This window comes from Sciurus carolinensis, chromosome 3 (genome assembly GCF_902686445.1).
Source record: "Sciurus carolinensis chromosome 3, mSciCar1.2, whole genome shotgun sequence".
In the NCBI taxonomy this organism is placed as follows: domain Eukaryota; kingdom Metazoa; phylum Chordata; class Mammalia; order Rodentia; family Sciuridae; genus Sciurus; species Sciurus carolinensis.
Genome location: NC_062215.1, coordinates 88,056,053 through 88,075,533, shown reverse-complemented (window position 1 = coordinate 88,075,533; position 19,481 = coordinate 88,056,053). Strand labels below are relative to the sequence as shown.

At 40.5% G+C, this 19,481-nt stretch overlaps 1 protein-coding gene across 1 annotated transcript in view; it reads left to right on the top strand.

The window, feature by feature from the left end:
• The first annotated feature begins 603 nt into the window (after window positions 1–603).
• Window positions 604–19,481, top strand: part of Lct (lactase) — a 42,903-nt gene continuing 24,025 nt past the window's right edge. Inside the window, exons 1-5 of the mRNA XM_047546368.1 lie at window positions 604–1,240; window positions 8,362–8,441; window positions 11,238–11,321; window positions 14,762–14,864; window positions 16,021–16,099. Of these exons, the coding sequence (XP_047402324.1) occupies window positions 604–1,240; window positions 8,362–8,441; window positions 11,238–11,321; window positions 14,762–14,864; window positions 16,021–16,099 (983 nt within the window). The remainder of the gene's footprint in view (window positions 1,241–8,361; window positions 8,442–11,237; window positions 11,322–14,761; window positions 14,865–16,020; window positions 16,100–19,481) is intronic.

Sequence of the window (19,481 nt, the reverse complement as noted above, 5' to 3'; positions counted from 1 at the left end):
GATCCTCCTGCCTCAGTCTCCAGAATTGCTAAAATAACAGGTATGTGCCACCATGCCCAGTTGTTCACATATTTTCAAAGGAGGGCAGTTGGTGAGAGACTTATTTTTGTTCATGTCAAGAAATTTTAAAGTGCTGCGTGCAGTGGTACATACCTGTAATCCCAATGGTTTGGGAGGCTGAGATAGGAGGATCGCAAGTTCAAAGCCAACCTCAGCAAAAAGTAAGGCACTAAGCAACTCGGTGAGACCCTGTCTCTAAATAAAATATAAAGTAGGGCTGGGCATATGATTCAGTGGTCGAGTGCCCCTGAGTTCAATCCCCGGTACCCTCCCCCACAAAATTTTTAAAGTAGTATAGAAAAAGTGGAAAAAATTTTCCCCAAATTCTTTCTAGGTTTTTCTGCTTATTTTCAATGAAAAGTTTGAGGGTTTTGTGTTATTTCTTATGGTCTTTCAATTTTTATTATATTGGTGAACCATGTTCTTTCACTATCATAGATAACCAGGTTAAATATTGTTAATAATCACGTAGTATTTTACAACCTCAACAACCTGTTGTTATAAAGTCAGGATTCCTTCCACATACCTAACAGTTTCCTGAAAATGGAGCTGTCTCAAAATGTAGTCTTTATTGTTCTACTAAGTTTTTCATGCCAGGGGTTAGTCTGGGAATCTGATGGAAATTTCATTTCAGCTGCTGGTCCTCTAACTAATGATTTGCTGCACAATCCAAGCTATCCACTGGAAAACCAGAGTTCTAATTTTGTAGCTGGGGACAAGGACATTTATGTTTGTCATCAGCCACTGCCCTCTTTCCTGCCAGACTACTTCAGCAGTCTTCATGCCAGTAAGATCACCCATTATAAAGTATTTCTGTCGTGGGCACAACTTCTCCCATCAGGAAGCTCCAAGAATCCAGATGAGAAAACAGTGCAGTGCTACCGACAACTCCTCAAGGCCCTCAAGACTGCGCAACTTAAGCCCATGGTTGTCCTTCACCACCAGACCTTACCCACTACTGTCCAGAGCAACAAAGGCTTTGGTGATCTCTTTGCCGACTATGCCACATTCGTTTTCCATGCCTTTGGGGACCTAGTTGAGATCTGGCTCACCTTTAGTGACTTGAAGGAAGTAATAATGGATCTTCCCCACCAGGAATCAAGAGCTTCACGTCTTCAGACTGTCACTGATGCCCATAAAAAGGCCTATGAGATTTACCACAAAAAATATGCTTCTCAGGGTAAGTACACATTGACTCTGAAGCTAATCCACTGCAGCCTTCTCACCCACCTTCCCCCATCTTTCTTGGAGCTGGACTTAGTATTTCTTCTGCTTACTTTCAATAGACTCCTCATATCTATACATTAGTGAGAGGCCAATATTGTATTGATTTCCCAATAGAGATAAGAAGGGGTAGTTTATATTGCATAATGCCCAATATTTCCTTTGAAAAATGAATTTTAAATTCCTTGCCCAGTCTTGAAACTGTGCAGCCACTGATTGTCTCTTTGTCCCCCTTCCTTCTGAAGGAGCCCTTCCTCCCTAACTATCCAAAGCTTCAAGATTGCCTGTGCTTCTCCTTCAGCCCCCACCCCTATTCTTATGAAGACCACTAGGACACTGTATCCATTCAGGGGAGGCAGACATAAGATAAAATGATGATATACTGACAGGGAACAAAAAACCATAAGGTGTTTTTGTTGTTTTGTTTTATTTGTGTCTGTGTGTGTGGTGCTAGGGATTGAAACCAACAAGTGCTCTACCATTGAACTATGCCTCCAGCCCTGAGAATACTCTAAGTTAATTGTTCATATTCCTGTTTCATAGGTAACTTGAAGTTCTGATTCAGTAAGTCTGAGCAGAATCAGGACATTTGGATTTTTAATAAATTCCCAAAGTGAATGCTAGGTATACCAATTTTGGACTATTATATGCTTTCTTCTTTTTATTATATACTTTATGTATGTATGTATACTATATAATGTATATGCATAAATTCTTTTTGTGTGTGTGTGTGGTGGCAGTACTGGGGATTGAACCTGGGGTGCTTTGCCCCTAAGCTACTCCCAACCTTTTTTATTTTTATTTTGAGACAGGGTCTCCCTTAATTGCTGAGGCTAGCAATCCTCCTGCTTTGGCCTCTTGCATCCCAGCATTAGGCATGTGCCACCATGCCCCCCAAAGATTTACATTTTTGAAGGTTTTTAAAGCATGGTATTAAGTTATATCAACAGTTATAAAATTGTTCTTTAGATCCCATTCTCTGTAATTATCTTTTATCATTACTAATTTGACAGCTGAAATTTTATCTTTTGTGTGTTAACCCACAGATATTTGATTATAGAGAGTTTAACATTTTTTTCTGTGTTCACTTAAAAAGCACAGAATCAGGCGCTGGGGTTGTGGCTCAGTGGTAGAGTGCCTGCCTAGCACTCGTGAGGCCCTAGATTTGATCCTCAGCACCAAATAAAAATAAAATAAAGGTATTGTGTCACCTACAACTAAAAATGTATATATATATATATATATATATATATATATATATATATATATACATTTTTTGTATGTATTTATATATATATAAATACATGTATTTATTTATATATATATAAATTTAAAATTTTTTAAATAAAAAGCATAGTATCATGACAACATTATTCACAATATGATACCACCATTAGCAAAAAACATATAGGTCTATATAGACATTTTTTTCAAAAATTACATAGTACAGCAAGTACATGAAACAGCTTCCAGGGCCTGGGGTTGTGGCTCAGTGTAGAGCACTTGCCTAGCATGTGTGAGGCACTGGGTTCAATACTCACCACCACATATAAATAAATGAATAAAATAAAGTTCTATCAACATCTAAAAAATATTAAAATAAAAAAGCTTCCTAATATCACTCATCACCAGAGAAATCCAAATTAAAAACACCATGAGTCAGGTGTAGTGGCTCATGCCTATAATCTCATTGCCTTGGGAGGCTGAGGTAGGAGGATCACAGGTTCAAAGCCAACCTCATCAACTTGGCAAAGCCCTGAGCAACTTAGTAGACCCTGTTTCAAAATAAAATAAAACACAGGGCTGGGGTTGTGGCTCAGTGGTAGAGTGCTTGCCTAGCACTTGTGAAGCACTGGGTTCAATCCTCAGTGCCACATATAAATAAATGAATAAAATAAAGGTATTGTGTTCATCTGCAACTAAAATACATATATATATAAAACAGGGACTGGGGATGTGGTTAAGTGCCCCTATGTTCAATCCCTGGTACCAAAAATAAAAACGAAATAATAAAAACGCAATGAGTTTTTGTCACCTCACTCCTTTCTATTTTATCATCAAAAATATAAAAGATAACTAGGACTGGTTAGAAAGTGAAGAAAAAAGAACCCTTGCACACTTTGTAGGAATGTAAATTAGTGCAGTTAAATTATGGAAAGCAGTATGAAGTTTCCTTAAAAATTCAAATCCAGGGGCTGGGGTTATTTCTCAGTGGTAGAGTGCTCACCTAGCACATGTGAGGCACTGGGTTCAGTCTTCAACACCACATAAAAATAAAAAAATGAAGGTATTATATCCATCTACAACTAAAAAATATTTTTAAAAAATTAAATTTAAAATCCAGCTGGGCATGGTGGCATACCTATAATCCCAGAGACTTGGAAGACTGAGGCAGGAGAATTACAAGTTCAAGAACAGCCTCAGCAAATTAGTGAGACCGTGTCTCAAAATAAAAAATAAAAAGTGTTGGAGATACGGTTCAGGGGTAAAGTGCTCCTGGGTTCAATCCCCAGTATCAAAAGAAAAAATTAAATCCAGCAATCCTGGGCTGGGACTGTGGCTTAGTGGTAGAGTGTTTGCCTGAAGGCCTGGTTCAGTCCCAAACACTGCAGAAAAAAAAATCCTGCAATCTTACTACTCAGTATACATCTAAAGCAAATGAAATCAGTCTGTGTTTATTGCACACTATGACAGTAACCAAGAAAGAGAATAGCTAAGAGTAGGGGCACATACCTGTAAGCTACTCTAAAGTCTCAGGAGGACTGGAAGTTCAAGGTCGGCCTGGGCAACTTAGGGAGACCCTATCTCAAAAAATTAAAAGGGTTGGTTGGATGTTTAGCCCAGTGATAGTGCATCCCCAGGTTCTATCTTCAGTACCACAAAAAAGAAAAGGAATAAACCAAGTGTCCAACTGATGAATGAACAAAGAAAACATGGTATGTATACACACACACACACACACACACACAAACATATACTACATTATATAATATACATAGAGAATGTAAATAGAATATTACTCAGCTACTTAACAGGTTGAAATCCTTTAATCCAAAATGAACTGGAGGTCATTATGTTAAATAAAATGAGCTATGCACAGAAAAATTAAGGACTGCATGTTCTGACTCACATAGAATCTTGGAAAAAAAAATCTCCAAGAAGTTGAGTGCAGAACAGTGGTTATCACAGGCTGGGGAGAGGGGGAGAGGAAGGGAAAGGTTAATTATTATTGGGTATAAGGTATAGTTGGTTAAGAAAAAGAAGTTCTGGTGTTCTGTTGCATAGTAGGGCAACTATAAATAATGATAATGTTCTGTGTACCTTAAAAATTTTAAAAAGCTAGAAAAGATTTTTTAAAAAGTTTTTTTGTACCAGGGGCCCTTATCCACTGAGCCACATCTCCAGCCCTTTTTAATATTCAGAGACAACAAGGTCTTGCTAAGTTGCTTAGAGCCTCACTAAATTGCTGAGGCTGCCTTTGAACTTGCAATACTCCTGCCTCAGCCTTCCAAGCCATTGGAATTACAGGCGAGCACAAACATACCTGGCTAGATTTTAAATATTTTCATCATAAAGAAATGATTACCCAGATTTGAACATTATACAATGTATACATGTATTAAAATATCACAAGGTACCCATAAATATGTACATAAATTTTTATGTATCCATTTTTTTTAAAAGGTCTGGCAAGGGAAGAAAGTATGAAAATGTATGAGGACAGATGGAGGTGTTTTATTTTATTTATTTACTTTTTACATGGCACTAGGGATTGAACTCAGGGCCTAATACATGTTAGGCAAGTAATCTGCCACTGAACTACACCCCCAACCCCTAAAACCTTTTTAAAAATTATTTTCTAAACTTAAGAAGGAAAAAAAGACTGCTGAAAACTATAGAACATTGCTGAAAGAAATCAAAGAAGACATAAATAAATGGAAAGACGTTCTGTTTGTGAATTAAAAGACTTAACATTGAGATGTCAATGATACTCAAAGCAGCATATGGCATTCAATGAAATCCCTATCCAAACACCAATGACATTGTTTCTCCAAAATATAAAAATCCATCCTTTTAAATTCATTTGGAATCTCCAGAGATTCTGAATAGCTAAAGGAATTTTTTTTTAGGTACTGGGGATTGAATCCCACATGCTAGGCAAATACTCTACCACTTAACTGCAGCCCTAGTCCTTTTATTTTTGTTTCATTTGTTTGTTTTGTTTTATTTTATTTTGATAGTCAGCAACAACAAAAAAGAAAAAAAAAACATTAAAAACAGGCAAAGGATTTTTTTTTTTTTTTTTTGAGTACTGGGGATTGAACTCAGGGGCACCTGACCACTGAACAACATCCCCAGCCCTATTTTATATTTTATTTAGAGACAGGGTATCACTGAGTTGCTTAGCGCCTCACTTTTGCTGGCTTTGGATTCCTGATCCTCCTGCTTCAACCCCCCAAACCTCTGGGATTACAGGAATGCGCCACTGCACCTGGCCTAGGCAAAGGATTTGAATAGACATTTCTCCAAAGAAGATAATGCAACTGGTCAATAAGCACATGAAACATCACCAATCATTATAGAAATACAAATACAAACCACAATTAATTACCACTTTATACTCATTAGACTGGTCCCTATAAACAGAGAAAGAAAAAGAGAATAACAGGTGTTGGTGTGAACATGGAGAAATTGCAATCCTTATGCATTGGGGTCAGCAAGGTAAAATGTTGCAGTTACTATGAAAAACAGAATGGTGGTTCCTTTAAAATTTTTAACTTAGCCAGGCATTGTGCCTCATGCCTGTAATTCTAGCAACTCTGGAGGCTAAGGCAGGAGGATTACAAGTTCAAGGCCAGTCTGGGCTACTTAGCAAGATCCTGTAACAAAATAAAAAGTAAAAGGGACTGGAGAGGTAGCTCAGTGATATAGTACCCCTGGGTTTAATTCCCAGTACTGCAAAAATAAATAAATAAAATTTAATTTAGGGGCCAGGGATATAGCTCAATGGTAGAGTATTTACCTAACATGTACAAGGCCCTGGGTTTAGTCCCAGTACGTAAAATAAATATTTAACTTAGAATTATCATGTGATCCAAATTCCCCTTCCGGGTATATACCTATATAAGAATTGAAAGCAGGCTGTTGAATGTTATTTGGAGACCCATGTTCATATTAGCATTATTCATAATATCCAAAAGGTGAAAACAAACCAAATCTCTGACTATTGATGGATAAATGTGATGTGGAATGTATCTACAACAAAATGTTATTCAGCCTTAAAAAGAAAGGAAATTCTAACACAACAACATAGATAAACTTTGAAGATGACATACTAAGTGAAATAAATCAGACTCCCAAAAAAAGACAAATACGACATGAATCTACTCATATACAATACCTCAAATGGTAATTCAGAGACAGAAAGTAGAATAGAGGTTACCAGGGACTGGAAGAGGGGACTGAAGGAGTTATTTTTGGAGTTTTTTTGTTTTTTGATAGTGGGGATTAAATGAACTCGGGACACTTGACCACTGAACCATATACCCAGCCCTATTTTTGTATTTTATTTAGAGACAGGATATCACTAGTTGCTTTGCACCTCACTAAATTGCTGAGGCTGACGTAGAACTCTCCATCCTCCTGCCTTAGCCTCCCCAGCCGCTGGGATTACAGGCCTATACCACCAAAATGGTAGATTTTGTTTTGTATATTTTTTACCACAATTTTTAACAAATAAAACAACTATTTTTGGGGAGTGGTGGGGTGGTGGAGATGGGAAGGATGGTAGAATGAGACAAACATTATTACCCTAAAATACATGTGTGAAAAAAATTTTTAATAAAAAAATAATTTTTAAAAATTATTTTCTAATCTTTTGGTATGTGTATATTATAAACCTTCTACTGATTTGTTAGATGTGCTGCCACTCTGGAGAAAAAAGAAGATTTGATTCTTGGCAGAGTTGGAGAAATGAGACAAGAGTGAACATCTCTCTGATGGGAGGAGTAAACACACACAGCACCTCCATTTGCCCAGTACTGGGACACACTCCAAGGCTACACCCAGTCACCCCTGCTATACTCCTTTCAACAGTGGCTTGAATGTTGGCCAGATTACTTTGATTACAGCATTCAGGGAGCCAGGTGTGGTGATGCACCCCTGTAACCCCAGTGGCTTGCGAGGCTGAAGCAAGGTCAAAGTCAGCCTCGGCAATTTAGTGAGACCTGCAACTTAGTAAGACCTGTCTCAAAAAATAAATGTGGCTCAGTGGTGAAGCACCCCTGGGTTCAATTCACCAAAAAAAAAAAAAAAAAGTAGAGTTGGCAACTTAAGAAACCAACTCTGTGGCAGTGTTTATCAGATTATGGTCTAAAGGACCACCCCAAATTATGCAGGAAGTTTGAGTTAAAATGTGTGTTCCTGGGCTCAACCTCCTCTGCTAACCCCAAATCTGAGGGCAGGGACCTGGAAATTGGCACTTTTAAATAATTTTGGCAGATGATTCTGATGCACACAAAAGTTTGAGAATCACTGTTAGATACCTAATGTCAAAACAAAACAATTTGCATATGTTAATATTCTCTTTGATTCTCCCTCAATACACAGTAGGACTATATTGATGTCTATGCAGTGTACAAGGATAAAGTAAAATCAGTTTCCTGAGTGCACCCTGCCTTCGAAGCAAATTAAGGAAGTAGTTATCTTCTTGCCACCTTTATCTTGCTGGTGGCAGGGCAGGGTTATTGTTCATACAAAACAGTCTCTAAGGGACATTTTTTTTAGCTACCTTTTTTTCTAAAATCTTTCAGATAAAGTCATGTGAACTGTTTCTTCAGAAATCCTTTTTTTTAATTATTAGTTGTCAATGGATCTTTTTTTTTTTTTTTAATTTATATGCAGTACTGAGGATCAACCCAGGGCCTCACATATGCTAGGCAAGTGCTCAGCCCCAGAAATACTTTTTAAAGTTAGTAAACCTCTTATAGAAAGGTGAATAGAAAATGAATGCCCCAGTGGCTTCCCTGGTCAGAATTTGCTGCTGTCACTCACCTGCTGTTCTTTTGGTTGTTTCAGATGGAAAGCTCTCTGTGGTCCTAAGAGTAGAAGAGATCTCGGAGTTCCTGCTAGAACCATCCACATCTGCACTTGTCAAGGTGACAATAGCCCAGAGATACAGCCTCTGTAGCACCTGGGGAAAGTTGTTTTATTTTGTTTTTGCTTTTTTGGTACTAGTGATTGAACCCAGGGATGTTTTACCTCTGAGCTATATCCCCAGTCTTTTTTAAAATTTAAAATTTTAATATAGGGTCTTGCTAAGTTTTGAGGTTGACCTTGATAGTTCAATCCTCCTGCCTCAGCCTCCCAAATCACCTGGTATTATAGGTATTTTGCCACCACACCCAGCAAAATTTGTGATTTTTGATTGTTAAAAACAAGACAAATTTTTGTCTGCTGGTTTGATATTTTTATAAATGCCTTCTCTGAGTGGCATATGTTCCCTAGTTCAGAATTGCTTTAAGAACAAAATCTCATTTGTTGTAGCCCCAACTCTTGCTTTGTCAAGTGTTGGCTTGCCTACAAAGAAGCCGAATGCTTCTGCTTGCCCTGATTCTTTATTAAAAGAATCCAAAAGAATCAGGCACAGTGGCACACATCTGTGATCCCAGCGATTCGGGAGGCTGAGGCAGGAGGATTGCAAGTTCAAAGTCAGCCTGGGTAACTTAGTGATACTGTCTCAAAATAAAAAGAGCTGGGTGTGGTGGTGCATACCTACAGTGGTAGTGTGCTTGCCTAGCATGTTCGATCCTCAGTACTGAAAGAAAAGAAAAAAAAGAGAGAGAGAGAGAGTCCAAAATATCTTACTAAAGATCGATTTATAGCAAAACAAATGTTAGGGTAGAGGGATTTTAAAAATGTGCTTCTTAGAGTATCCATCCTGGTTTCTGCATCCTTTATAATTTTCTGTGTTTTAAAAAGAAAAATTAAAACATCTGAGCAGTAAACAGCTTTACCTCCTTTTGGCTGCTGGGCAGTATGGAAAGCCATCAGAAAAAACAGCTGATCTCTGTAATTCTGTGGCATTGCCAGGGTACTGTCAATATACCATACGGCTCACTGGGGGTTACATGTATCAGGGTTCAGTTTTTAGATTTACAAGTGCAGGAACATAAACCCCAGATGTGATAAGATTCTGGATAAACAACCCTTGGGCTGATTGTATGACCAGATTGCTGTCTAAATTGATTTACAAAGGGTAATAACTGCTATCAGTTATAAACTCAGGAGACCAAAGTGCTGATCAGAAAAATGCAAGTCTGGCAGTAGCCTTTGAACTGGTCTCTCTACTTAGATCCACGCTGTGTCATGCTTCAGGGTAACCTTCCAAAAGCACAGTTTTAATGGATCCCATCAGGATGCCACACTCCCCTGAATCAACAAATCCCTCAGGGCTTTCCACTGTATATGTATATGTCTTGTCTTTCTGCCCTCAATTCCTGTACCCAGTGTATACCCCATGCTGGATAACTGCTCTCCTACATGATGTGTGACATCTACTTCTTGTCCTTCCTGTCCTCCTACCTTCCTCAAATCTTTCTGGATCAAAAATCTACCTATTGTTAATGGCAATGTGAATGTGTTCCATTAGGAGGCCTCACTTAATAACACTCCCAATACGTTCTTATTAACCTGTTGAACTCTTTCCCCACTTGGACCCTTTAGCCATTTTTTAGACCATCTGACTCCCAAACTTTGTTGCATGTCAGAATTACCTAGAAAGTTAGAGATCAAGGTGGAACAAACCTGGGCCCTTGGAAGGCATCCAAGTTCCCAGGGGAATATAATTCCCATTGATGTTTAAGTGCTGTGTATATTAACTCTCCTTATTTCTCCTTATTAACTTGTAAGCTCCTGTGAATCTTTTTTTTTTTTTTTTTTTTTTTGCGGTGCTGGGGATCAAACCCAGGGCCTTGTGCTTGCAAGGCAAGCACTCTACTGACTGAGCTATCTCCCCAGCCCTCTTATTCCTGTTTAAAAGTGAATCCCCACTCATGTTACCAACACAATGACTTTCAGAACTAGGGACTCAATTACTATGTGTCATATGGAATTGGCAAACAGAAGCAAGAACTGAGAGGATGGGTAAAGGAAATTTTGAGTGAGCAATAGAGCAAGTGTGAGGAATCTAGTCAACACTGATAATAACTTGATTGGGAAAGCAATGGGGAGCCAGTGGTAAATCAGTTATGGAAAGTCCATGACACACTTGGTTCTCACCAAATGCCATTTCTCACCACATATCCTAAGAAAAAAAGATCATCTATGATGGGGAGAGGCAGGCAATGGTCTATGACAAGGTTAGAAATGGAGTAACCATCCAGGCTCACTGAGGGAAGTGGGGAGTGAACAACAGTAGTATCTTCATGTATAGACTCTTGAGTTTTTTCAACATAGGCAGGTCAGAGACAGGACCAAGGGTTATGTTCTTAATCAGAATGTGAACTAGGACCATAAGGGTCATGCTCTCAGATAGTAGAATGGGTCAAGGTAGGGCTAACTGGATGAACTTCAAACTGGCCTGAAATTAAAACAAAACCCCAAGCCCCAAAAGGGTCCACAGAGCTCTCACAAGGAATATACTGCTGCAGATAGCTTTGACCTCCAACGCATTCCCTCATCTACACTGGTGGAACCCAACATTTCTGGAATACTGATTTGCTCGTTCATTTAACCATACATACTTATTGAGCACTTTCTATGTGCTAGGCTCTTGGCAGAGCACACAAATGAGGTATTCCCAACAATACACAGGCATTTTCCCACACACACATTGGAAAACCTCACAGTGTGGTATTCAGTTTAGAAATAAGGGGAGAAATAAAAAATATTTCTAAGCAGTAATTTGTCTTGAAATTGTTTATTTTCTAATGACCCTATTTGCTTATTTCTAGGACTCAGTTGATTTCCTATCTCTTGATTTGTCTTATGAATGCCAAAGTGATGCAAGTCTACCAGAGAAGTTGAATATATTGCAGGTAATTTGATCCCTTTTCCATATCAATGATGAATAGTGAACATTCCTAAGAGAATATCAGACATTTAATGTGTTGTTTAATGTGTGCACTGAACTTATACACAGTCAAAAGATCTGCCAAGTTCCATCTGGGGAGATTTTCATTAAAAACATCCCTAGGGAACATTGGGATGTTAGTCTTTCCTAAAAAAGGTAGCAAGGGTTAGCTTGTTAAAATACATATTCACATGGATCTTCTACTCTCCTGTTGGAATCTCCTGAGAATTAAAATTCTAGTGTTCTTTATGAGTTTTAAAAAGACAGTCACTAATGGTAGTGATGGTTGCTGTGAGTTCATTTTGTATGCTACAACAAAATACCTGAGGCAAGCTAACTTTATTTTAAAAAGAGGTTTATTTAGCTCACAGTTCTGTAGCTTCAAGATGTGGCACTGGCATCAGTTCAACTCCGCTCTGATCAGGCCCCTCTTGGCTGCATCATATCATGATGGGAGCATGCATGTGATGAAAAACAACAGTGAAACAGGAAGCCAGAGAAGAGACTGGGGTCCCACAGTCAAGAGGACACCCCAGTTGACCTAACACCCTCCCACTAGTCCCCACCTCTTAAAGGTCCCACCACCTCCCAGTACCACCACCTATGGGACCAAGCCACCACCCATGAACCTTTGATAGGACACACTTAAACCACATCTAAACCATGGCATTTGCAAAACAGTGTAAATCTACTTAATGAGCTTAGTTTGTCAAGGTCAGATGCTATTTAGTAAGTACTGGAGGTAGGATTTGAACCAGGGCTTTCTCATTCTAAGATACTATACTACCTCTCCAAAGCAAAAATGAGTACAAAATGTTGGGAACTTTATAATGAAGTTTGCATTTTTTGAAAATCACATACTATTTTAGTTGTTTTTGTTAGCATTGTCTCACCTGAACCTAAAATTGCTTGAGACCTATAGCCTGCACTTCTGGACTTTCTGGATGAGATTTCTGGGTCTTATAGAATCATGGTGTCTCTGAGGTCCTCTTATGCCTGATGACAAAATTTGCCTTTCTCTTTCTCAAGGGATTAAACCAGAGTTTGTGGCCAAACTAAAGGCTTCAAACACCACTGACATTTAGAAAAACCATCTCAGTTATGCACACCCAGCTTGCCTCATCAGGAGTATCTGCAGGATTTGTATTAGAGAATGTGGTTTACAGTGCTTCCCTTTCAAGAAAATCAACACCTACCAGTGTCTGAATAATGCTGTGAAACCTCAGTCCACAGCTGGCAGCCCAATAGTAAAACTCTGTTTGAACAAACTTAGAAGTCATTTATTAAGCACAAGGCCCTGGGTTCAATCCCCAGCACCCAAAAAAAAAAAAAAAAAAAAAGAAGTCATTTATTAAGCCCTGCAACAGTTCTTTTTTCCTTCTATTTCCTCATGTAGGAATTCAATTCCAGATGTTGCACTTCACAGCTCACCTGCAGCCTCAAAGATTTAGAATGGGGTTGGGGCTGTAGCTCAGTGTAGAACATGCCCTGTACATGCATGAGGCCCTGAATTTGATCCCCAGCATGCAAAAAAGAATAGCTGAGTTCTCCCTGAGGAAAGGGGCTGAATAGCATCCACAGGAGCCTGCAGCATGCTGCCCGTGGTTTTTTTTTTTTTTTTTTCAATACAACCTCCTTCCTCACCCCAGATGCCCCCACACTCCACTTAAAGGGGCCTCTTCCATGGGCTGCAAGGGGAGAGGGTGGAGGTATTGTCAAGATCAGCACACACTTGCTTCTACCCCTATCTCCCCAGAGCACCTGTACCCCCTTGCGGAGCCTCAGGGGCTCTCAGCTGCAGCTCACCAATGGCACACAGCTATCTTAGGGCCTGAGAGCGTCTCCTCAGCACCTTGTTAAAGAGGCACAGCACAGCACCGACTTCAGAATTCTGCAGGAGGCACACACTGCATCCCATATCCAGTTTATCAGAAAAGGCTCTGTTCACCCAGGAAACCCTTCATTCTGCAGAAGGCAGGTCAGGGGCCCCAAAGGCTCCTCTAATTCATTAGTCCTGGAACATCACAGGTCATGTGGATCCTTCAGGCATGAAAAAACCCTCAGTTCTGTATGTATGCCACCCTCAGTTGTTTGGATCTCCTGCATTGATCCATCCCTGGGAAAGGACCGAACCTGTGTAGAGGTGCAGCTCCACTAACCGTGTGTTCATGGGCAGTTCACTTGGCTTCTCCGAGCTTTGGACGCCTCATCTGTCAAGAAGGGACATTGTCAAAGGAAGCTATGAGAAAATAAAGAACACGCCTGGCTCCTTTTAAATAGTTGCTATTGGTGTCTCTTGGTAGCTTTTAATGGCTCAGAGGAGGAAAAATTAGTGTGGGGAAAATGACCAGACCCCAGCCTCCCAAGGAAGGGTGAAGTGCAGTGAAGCATGTCAGCTTAAAGATGCTTCCCCTTGATACTAAAATTGAGAACAGCTGGTCCACACTTAATATTCTAGTCAGTTTTTCACCTCTGTGACCAAAAGACCCAACAAGAACAATATAGAGGAGAAAAATTATATTTGGCACTTACGGTCAGGGATCTTAGTCCTTTGATGGCCAACTCCATAGTTCTGGACCCAAGATGAGGCAAAACATCATGGTGGAAGTGTGTGGAGGAGGAAAGCAGCTCAGGAGATGGCAACAGGGGAGCAAAGAGTGACCTCCGCTCACCCAGGACAAAATATAAACCCTGCAGGCACGCCCCAGTGACCTAACTTCTCAGCCACACCCTACCTACCTATAATTACCACCCCGTTAATCCATATCAGTGACTAGGTTACATCATATTGCTGATTAGGTTACAACTCTTAATCTAAATGTTTTTACCTCTGAATATACTTGCATTGTCTCACATGAACTTTTTTGGGACACCTTATATCTAAACCATAACAGGTAACAATAACAGCTCTTTTATCTTTTTATTATGGAAAATTTCAAGTACATCCAAAAATAAGGTGAAAAGTATAAGGAATTCCTATGAAGTCATCAGTAGCTTCAAGTACTATTATACCTATGTCCCTCTCTTCTACCACCTAAACCCAGATTATTCTGCAGAAAACCTCAGACATCTATAAATATGGTGATGGGGGCATCTTGATTAAGCTTCTTGAGTAACACAGGCTTTTTGTGGGAGCAGATGGCCTTGTTCTTGGCTCTAAGAGGTTCCTTGTACACCCAAGATGAAGGAAGGGTGCAGGAAGGGGTGATGAGGGTGGCCTATGTTCTAAACAGTGTAAGTCTTTCCCATTCAGGGTCTAGAGTCAGCTACTCTAATTAATTAAGATGGCTAGAGAGCATTTCCAAAGCTGGAGTGTTTGTGACCTCACCTTGAAACTCTGTCCCTGTTATCAAAAGATACTTCCTAGGGAGCTTTAGTTCACTTGCTGGGCTTAATTTTTTTCAGACCATTGAACCAAAAGTGAAAGTTTTTATCTTCACCCTAAAACTTCGGGACTGTCCCTCCACCAGGAAGAGCCCTGCCAGTCTGCTTTTTAGCCTTATGGAAGGTGAGTGGATCCTCATGGGAGAGATTTTGAGGGACATTTGGTTCACTGGACTAGTGATTAACAGTCTTGAAAGCTGGGGTTTGAATAGGAGGAGGAGCACAAGAGGAGGACTGGTCTGAGAAACCTACCCAGGTGAGTGTGGGGGTCCTGCCTTCCCTGGCAGATAGCTCCCATTGCCCCAAGAAAGAGGTGAGGCTCTGTACAAGGAGAGATAAAGGCCATTGGGCCTCAGATGTAAATTGTAAGCATGAAAGCTGATATTTGTTTGCTTGTCTCCTTTCATTGCCTCTTCCTCCAGGGTCCTCTATCTCTGCCCCATTCTGCAGAGATAGAATGCCTGTCTCCAATTAGTACCTTCTGTTTTTCCTTGTCCCTATAACCTCAGCTTGATTGTGGTCCTGGTGGGCACCTAAGATACTAAAAACTTTCAGGTGCAGGACCTGAAGCTCACAGACCAGTGTTTCAGTGTTTTAATGCAAATTCTTGACTGAATCTGATTGACTGGCCATGGATCAGGAAGCTATTCCTGGTCCAGTTGAGCCAGGGGAAGGCTGGAGTCTATTAAGTCTTGTGACTGATGGGGCCTCTGCAGGAAAGGGCATAGGGACATGTGCTGGAGTGCCCTGATATTCACTCTAACCCCTTCCCTTCCCTATGCCTCACTGACTCCATAGACCTCTGCAGGTGATCCACACACCTCACCTAATATCCTAATCCTAACTTAGCTTATAGCATGATGAGCACTGTTCTTAAATGCCATACCTTTATAAATGGTTAAAATGGTAACTTTTATGTTGATGTATATTTAAACCACAATTTCTGATGTTTAAATTCTAAATCAACTGTTCTCAAAGTTGCAGTTCCTAGACCAGCAGCATCAGGATCAGCATCACCTGGGGTCCCACCCAGACCTGTCAGAGGTTCTGGGGTGAAGCTGGCAATCTCAAGTCTGAAGGTGCTTCTGATTATACCCTTAAGTGTGTAAGGAGATCAGAAATGTCTGATCTCCTTAACCTCTTGGCCCATGGTATTTTCAGAGGGACTTGGAACTGTTGCTTGGAGTTTGTGTGTGTTTTATGAGTGAGAAAAACTGCTGATTTCAGATGCATATGTTCTTGGTTGAGTTTCATGTAGAGTTCAATTTCTTCTCTTACAGCCATAAATAAAGACCAAGTGCTCATCATTGGGTTTGATGTTAATGAGCTCCTGAGCTGTTCATCAAGTTCCAAGAAAAGGTGATGTTAGATTGCCTATTGAGTCACTGATATTTTTAGACTACTCTGCTGTTCTTTCACATGGGGTCTCTTTTTGGGATTCTTGGCATTGCTTATTGAACCAGCAGGTTTATTATGGTCATTCAAAAGACAAGGAGGAAGGCTCAGAGGAAAAGCTGGAAAAGTTATCCCTCGCTGGGTCTTGGTTTAGGCTCCACGGTCTGGCTTCCTCTGTTGTCAGTTCACTCCAGCTGCACACAATTAGCAGAGCTGAGATTTGAATCCCTGCTTCTAGTTTAAGATCTTGGAAGCAGTGTATATGGAAAAGAGGCCAGGTTAAACATAGAGCCAACCATCCCACTAGTTTCATGAAGTGAGTTCTTGCCCCCATTTCCTTATTGTGAAATGTCTTCCTCACTGGAGACAGTGTAGACAGAAAGGCCAGTTTTGCAGAAGCCTACCTTAACAGTTCTCACGATGGAGGTTTTAATCAATGATGAGACTGCAAATAATTTATCAATGACTAAAATATCAAGGTTTGTAAATGATATACTTTAAAAGAAATTGGAGATTTGACATTAGCCCCGTAATTATGTCATATCCCATTTCAAATGAGCAAGAAAAGGATGGTGTGGAAGGTGGCACTGGGAATTCCCCACAACCTCAGCACTCCCTCAGGGTGTTTCACAGGTGGACTTTACACACCATGCTGTAAGGTAGGACAGACTGGAGACGATCATTTGGCTCCCAGACCCTCAGTTAGAGCTCTCCTTGTCATTCATCTCTGACATTTCATAAACAGTGGTGCCACCACCTCTCTGTATCTTTCCTCTTCTATCACTTGACTGTTCTGAGCCATAATCACTTCTTATCATTCCATCTTTTCAACTCATTTCAAATCAGCAGTTGAGTTTAACAGATCTTGAGTTGCTGCCATATGTCAGACTTTTTGCTGTGTATGCAAATCAGGGCAGTGAGCAGACAGGTCACACCTTCTCCCTGACCACACAGACCACAAAGAAGTGCTGGGCTATGTCTCCTGGCAGGAAAAAACAAAAAACAAAAAACAAACAAACAAACAAAAAAACCAGACCAAAGTAGAATGGGTTCCCTGAGAGGTCAAAAAGTGACAAAACACAAGTGACACCAGCTCTGAGGTTCTCTCCAACACCCTGATCTCACTGTATTTCTCCTGAAGGGATGTTCCAACATTGGTTTACAACAGGGACCTTGACTCAGTTGGATGTGAATGGAGACCTCCTGGTGGAGGGGCAGCAGGGGAGGATTCAGGACTACCAGTTTTCTCCTTTGAGAATTTTAGATTTCACAGGTGAGGCAGAGAGGTCCCCAAAAGACTTACCTAGAGCATAGCAGGGGAGACAGCCCTGCATCCAAAGGGACAGAAGAGCATTGTTTGGGAATCTGTGAGGCAGGTGGGCTGAAGTGGGGGCACTTGGAATCTCTGGGCACGGAGTGCTTCTTAGTGCACTAAATCTTTCCTAAGTTAGGCAAACCCCAGACTCCCTGCTCCAAGGTCTGTATCATCCATGGCAGTTTATTTCCTCAGACCTCCTTTTCTCTATGTCAAGAGTTCAGAGTCAGGGTCAGAGGGCCGAGTGAGGTTATGATCAGGCAGGCTCATGCTGCCTGCATGGGTGCGCAGCTGCGGCTGGGCGCCGAGGAGCAGCTCCCACACACCTGGTTGTGCTCCACAACACATGCGTTTTGGATAATCCACAACCATACATAGAGTTTCCCCTTCTCCACTGCTCTAGCAAACGTGGGGAAATTGATGCTAGGTAAAGCAGAGGAGCTTGGTCCAGAAGACCCCTGCTGGGGGTCTGACTCACCCTGTGTCCCCCTTGGAAGGGAGACCCTTCTCCAGTGTCACTGTCACTTCTGCCAGTTCTGTGCTCTGGGCCAACCTTGTATAAGTGTCATCTCCTTTCACATGGTAGCCCTCAGAGGGAGATGCTCTAGCCCTCCACCTCCTTTTCCCCATGTGTCTTCTCTTTCATGGATAGACACTTCTGTCAGCTTTTCCTCAAGGTTGCCCTCTTCTGGGTACAGTTTGCAGTATGCAGTGGTGTGGTGCTTTCCAGCCCGCAGAGCTGAACTCATTAAAAGTAAAATCAATTTAGAGGATACAACCCAAAACTTTTTTAAAAGAAAGGAATAGAATGGGAGATAGACTAGAATAAAATAGAAAATAGACTACATTGCATGTAAGGATAGCACTTTGTGTAGGTGTGTGTTTTGTTTGCTTTTGTTTTGGTACTGAGGATCGAACTTAGGGGTGCTCTACCACTGAGCTACAACCACAGCCCCCACCCTGTTGTTTTTTGACACAGGGTCTTGCTAAGTTGCTTAGCACCACACTAAGTTTCCAAAACTGGATTTGAACTTGCCATCCTCCTGCCTCAGCCGTCCAAGTGTCTGGGATAATAGGCATGTGCCACTGTGCCTGGCTTATGTGAGGTTTTATTTCAAATATAAAATACATGCACATAATCATAGACATTTACACACGTACGTAATGGTACATGGTTAAAAACACAGACTGTACTACCACTTGCAAGCTTTGGGGTCAAGAAGAAGTCACACTCACCAGGAGTCCAGTCTCCTATCTTGTTATTTTTCATCCTTAAGTCTGGTTGATTGGTCTCAGATGTAGCTCCTGACATCATGTTTACAATCCACAGCAAAAGGAAGAAAAGAGATTATAGACAAGATTGCTATTTAGTTGGTACATACTTGGTTTTTGTTTTCATTGTACTGGTGATGGAACCTAGGATTTAGCATACACTAAGCAATTGCTCTACCACTGAGCCATATCCTCAGACTCCTTTTTTTCCAATTTTTTTTGTTGATGCATTGTAGTTGTATGTAATGGTGGACTTCATTGTTACGTTTTTGTACATGCACACACTCTAACAATATAATTTGGCCAATATCATTCCCCAGTATTTCCCCTTTCCCAGCTCTTTTTATTTTTTATTTTGAGACAGGATCTCGTTAAGTTGCCTAGGTTGGCCTCAAACTTGCAATCCTCCTGTTTCAGCTTCCTAAGTTGCTAGGATTGTAGACATACCCAGCTAGTTGGTACTTAGCAGGAGAGCTGTACCCACAGTTTCATTATTGAAATACTCTTGTACCAGCTGGTAAATAACTGCTGACCCCTGAGGCTTATAAGGTATGCATTTCTTTAAGTCTGTTTCTTCCTCTGCAGGATGAAGGTTAATTATAATACCTATCTTATAAATTAGTTATCAAAATTAAATGAGGTAATATATTTATATTCTTAGTACTGTGACTGGCACAGAATATAGGCTTAAGAAATTTAAATCCTTATTATTAGTTGTGTTACACAATAAATTATAAGAAGAATAAAGTTTGGTATCAG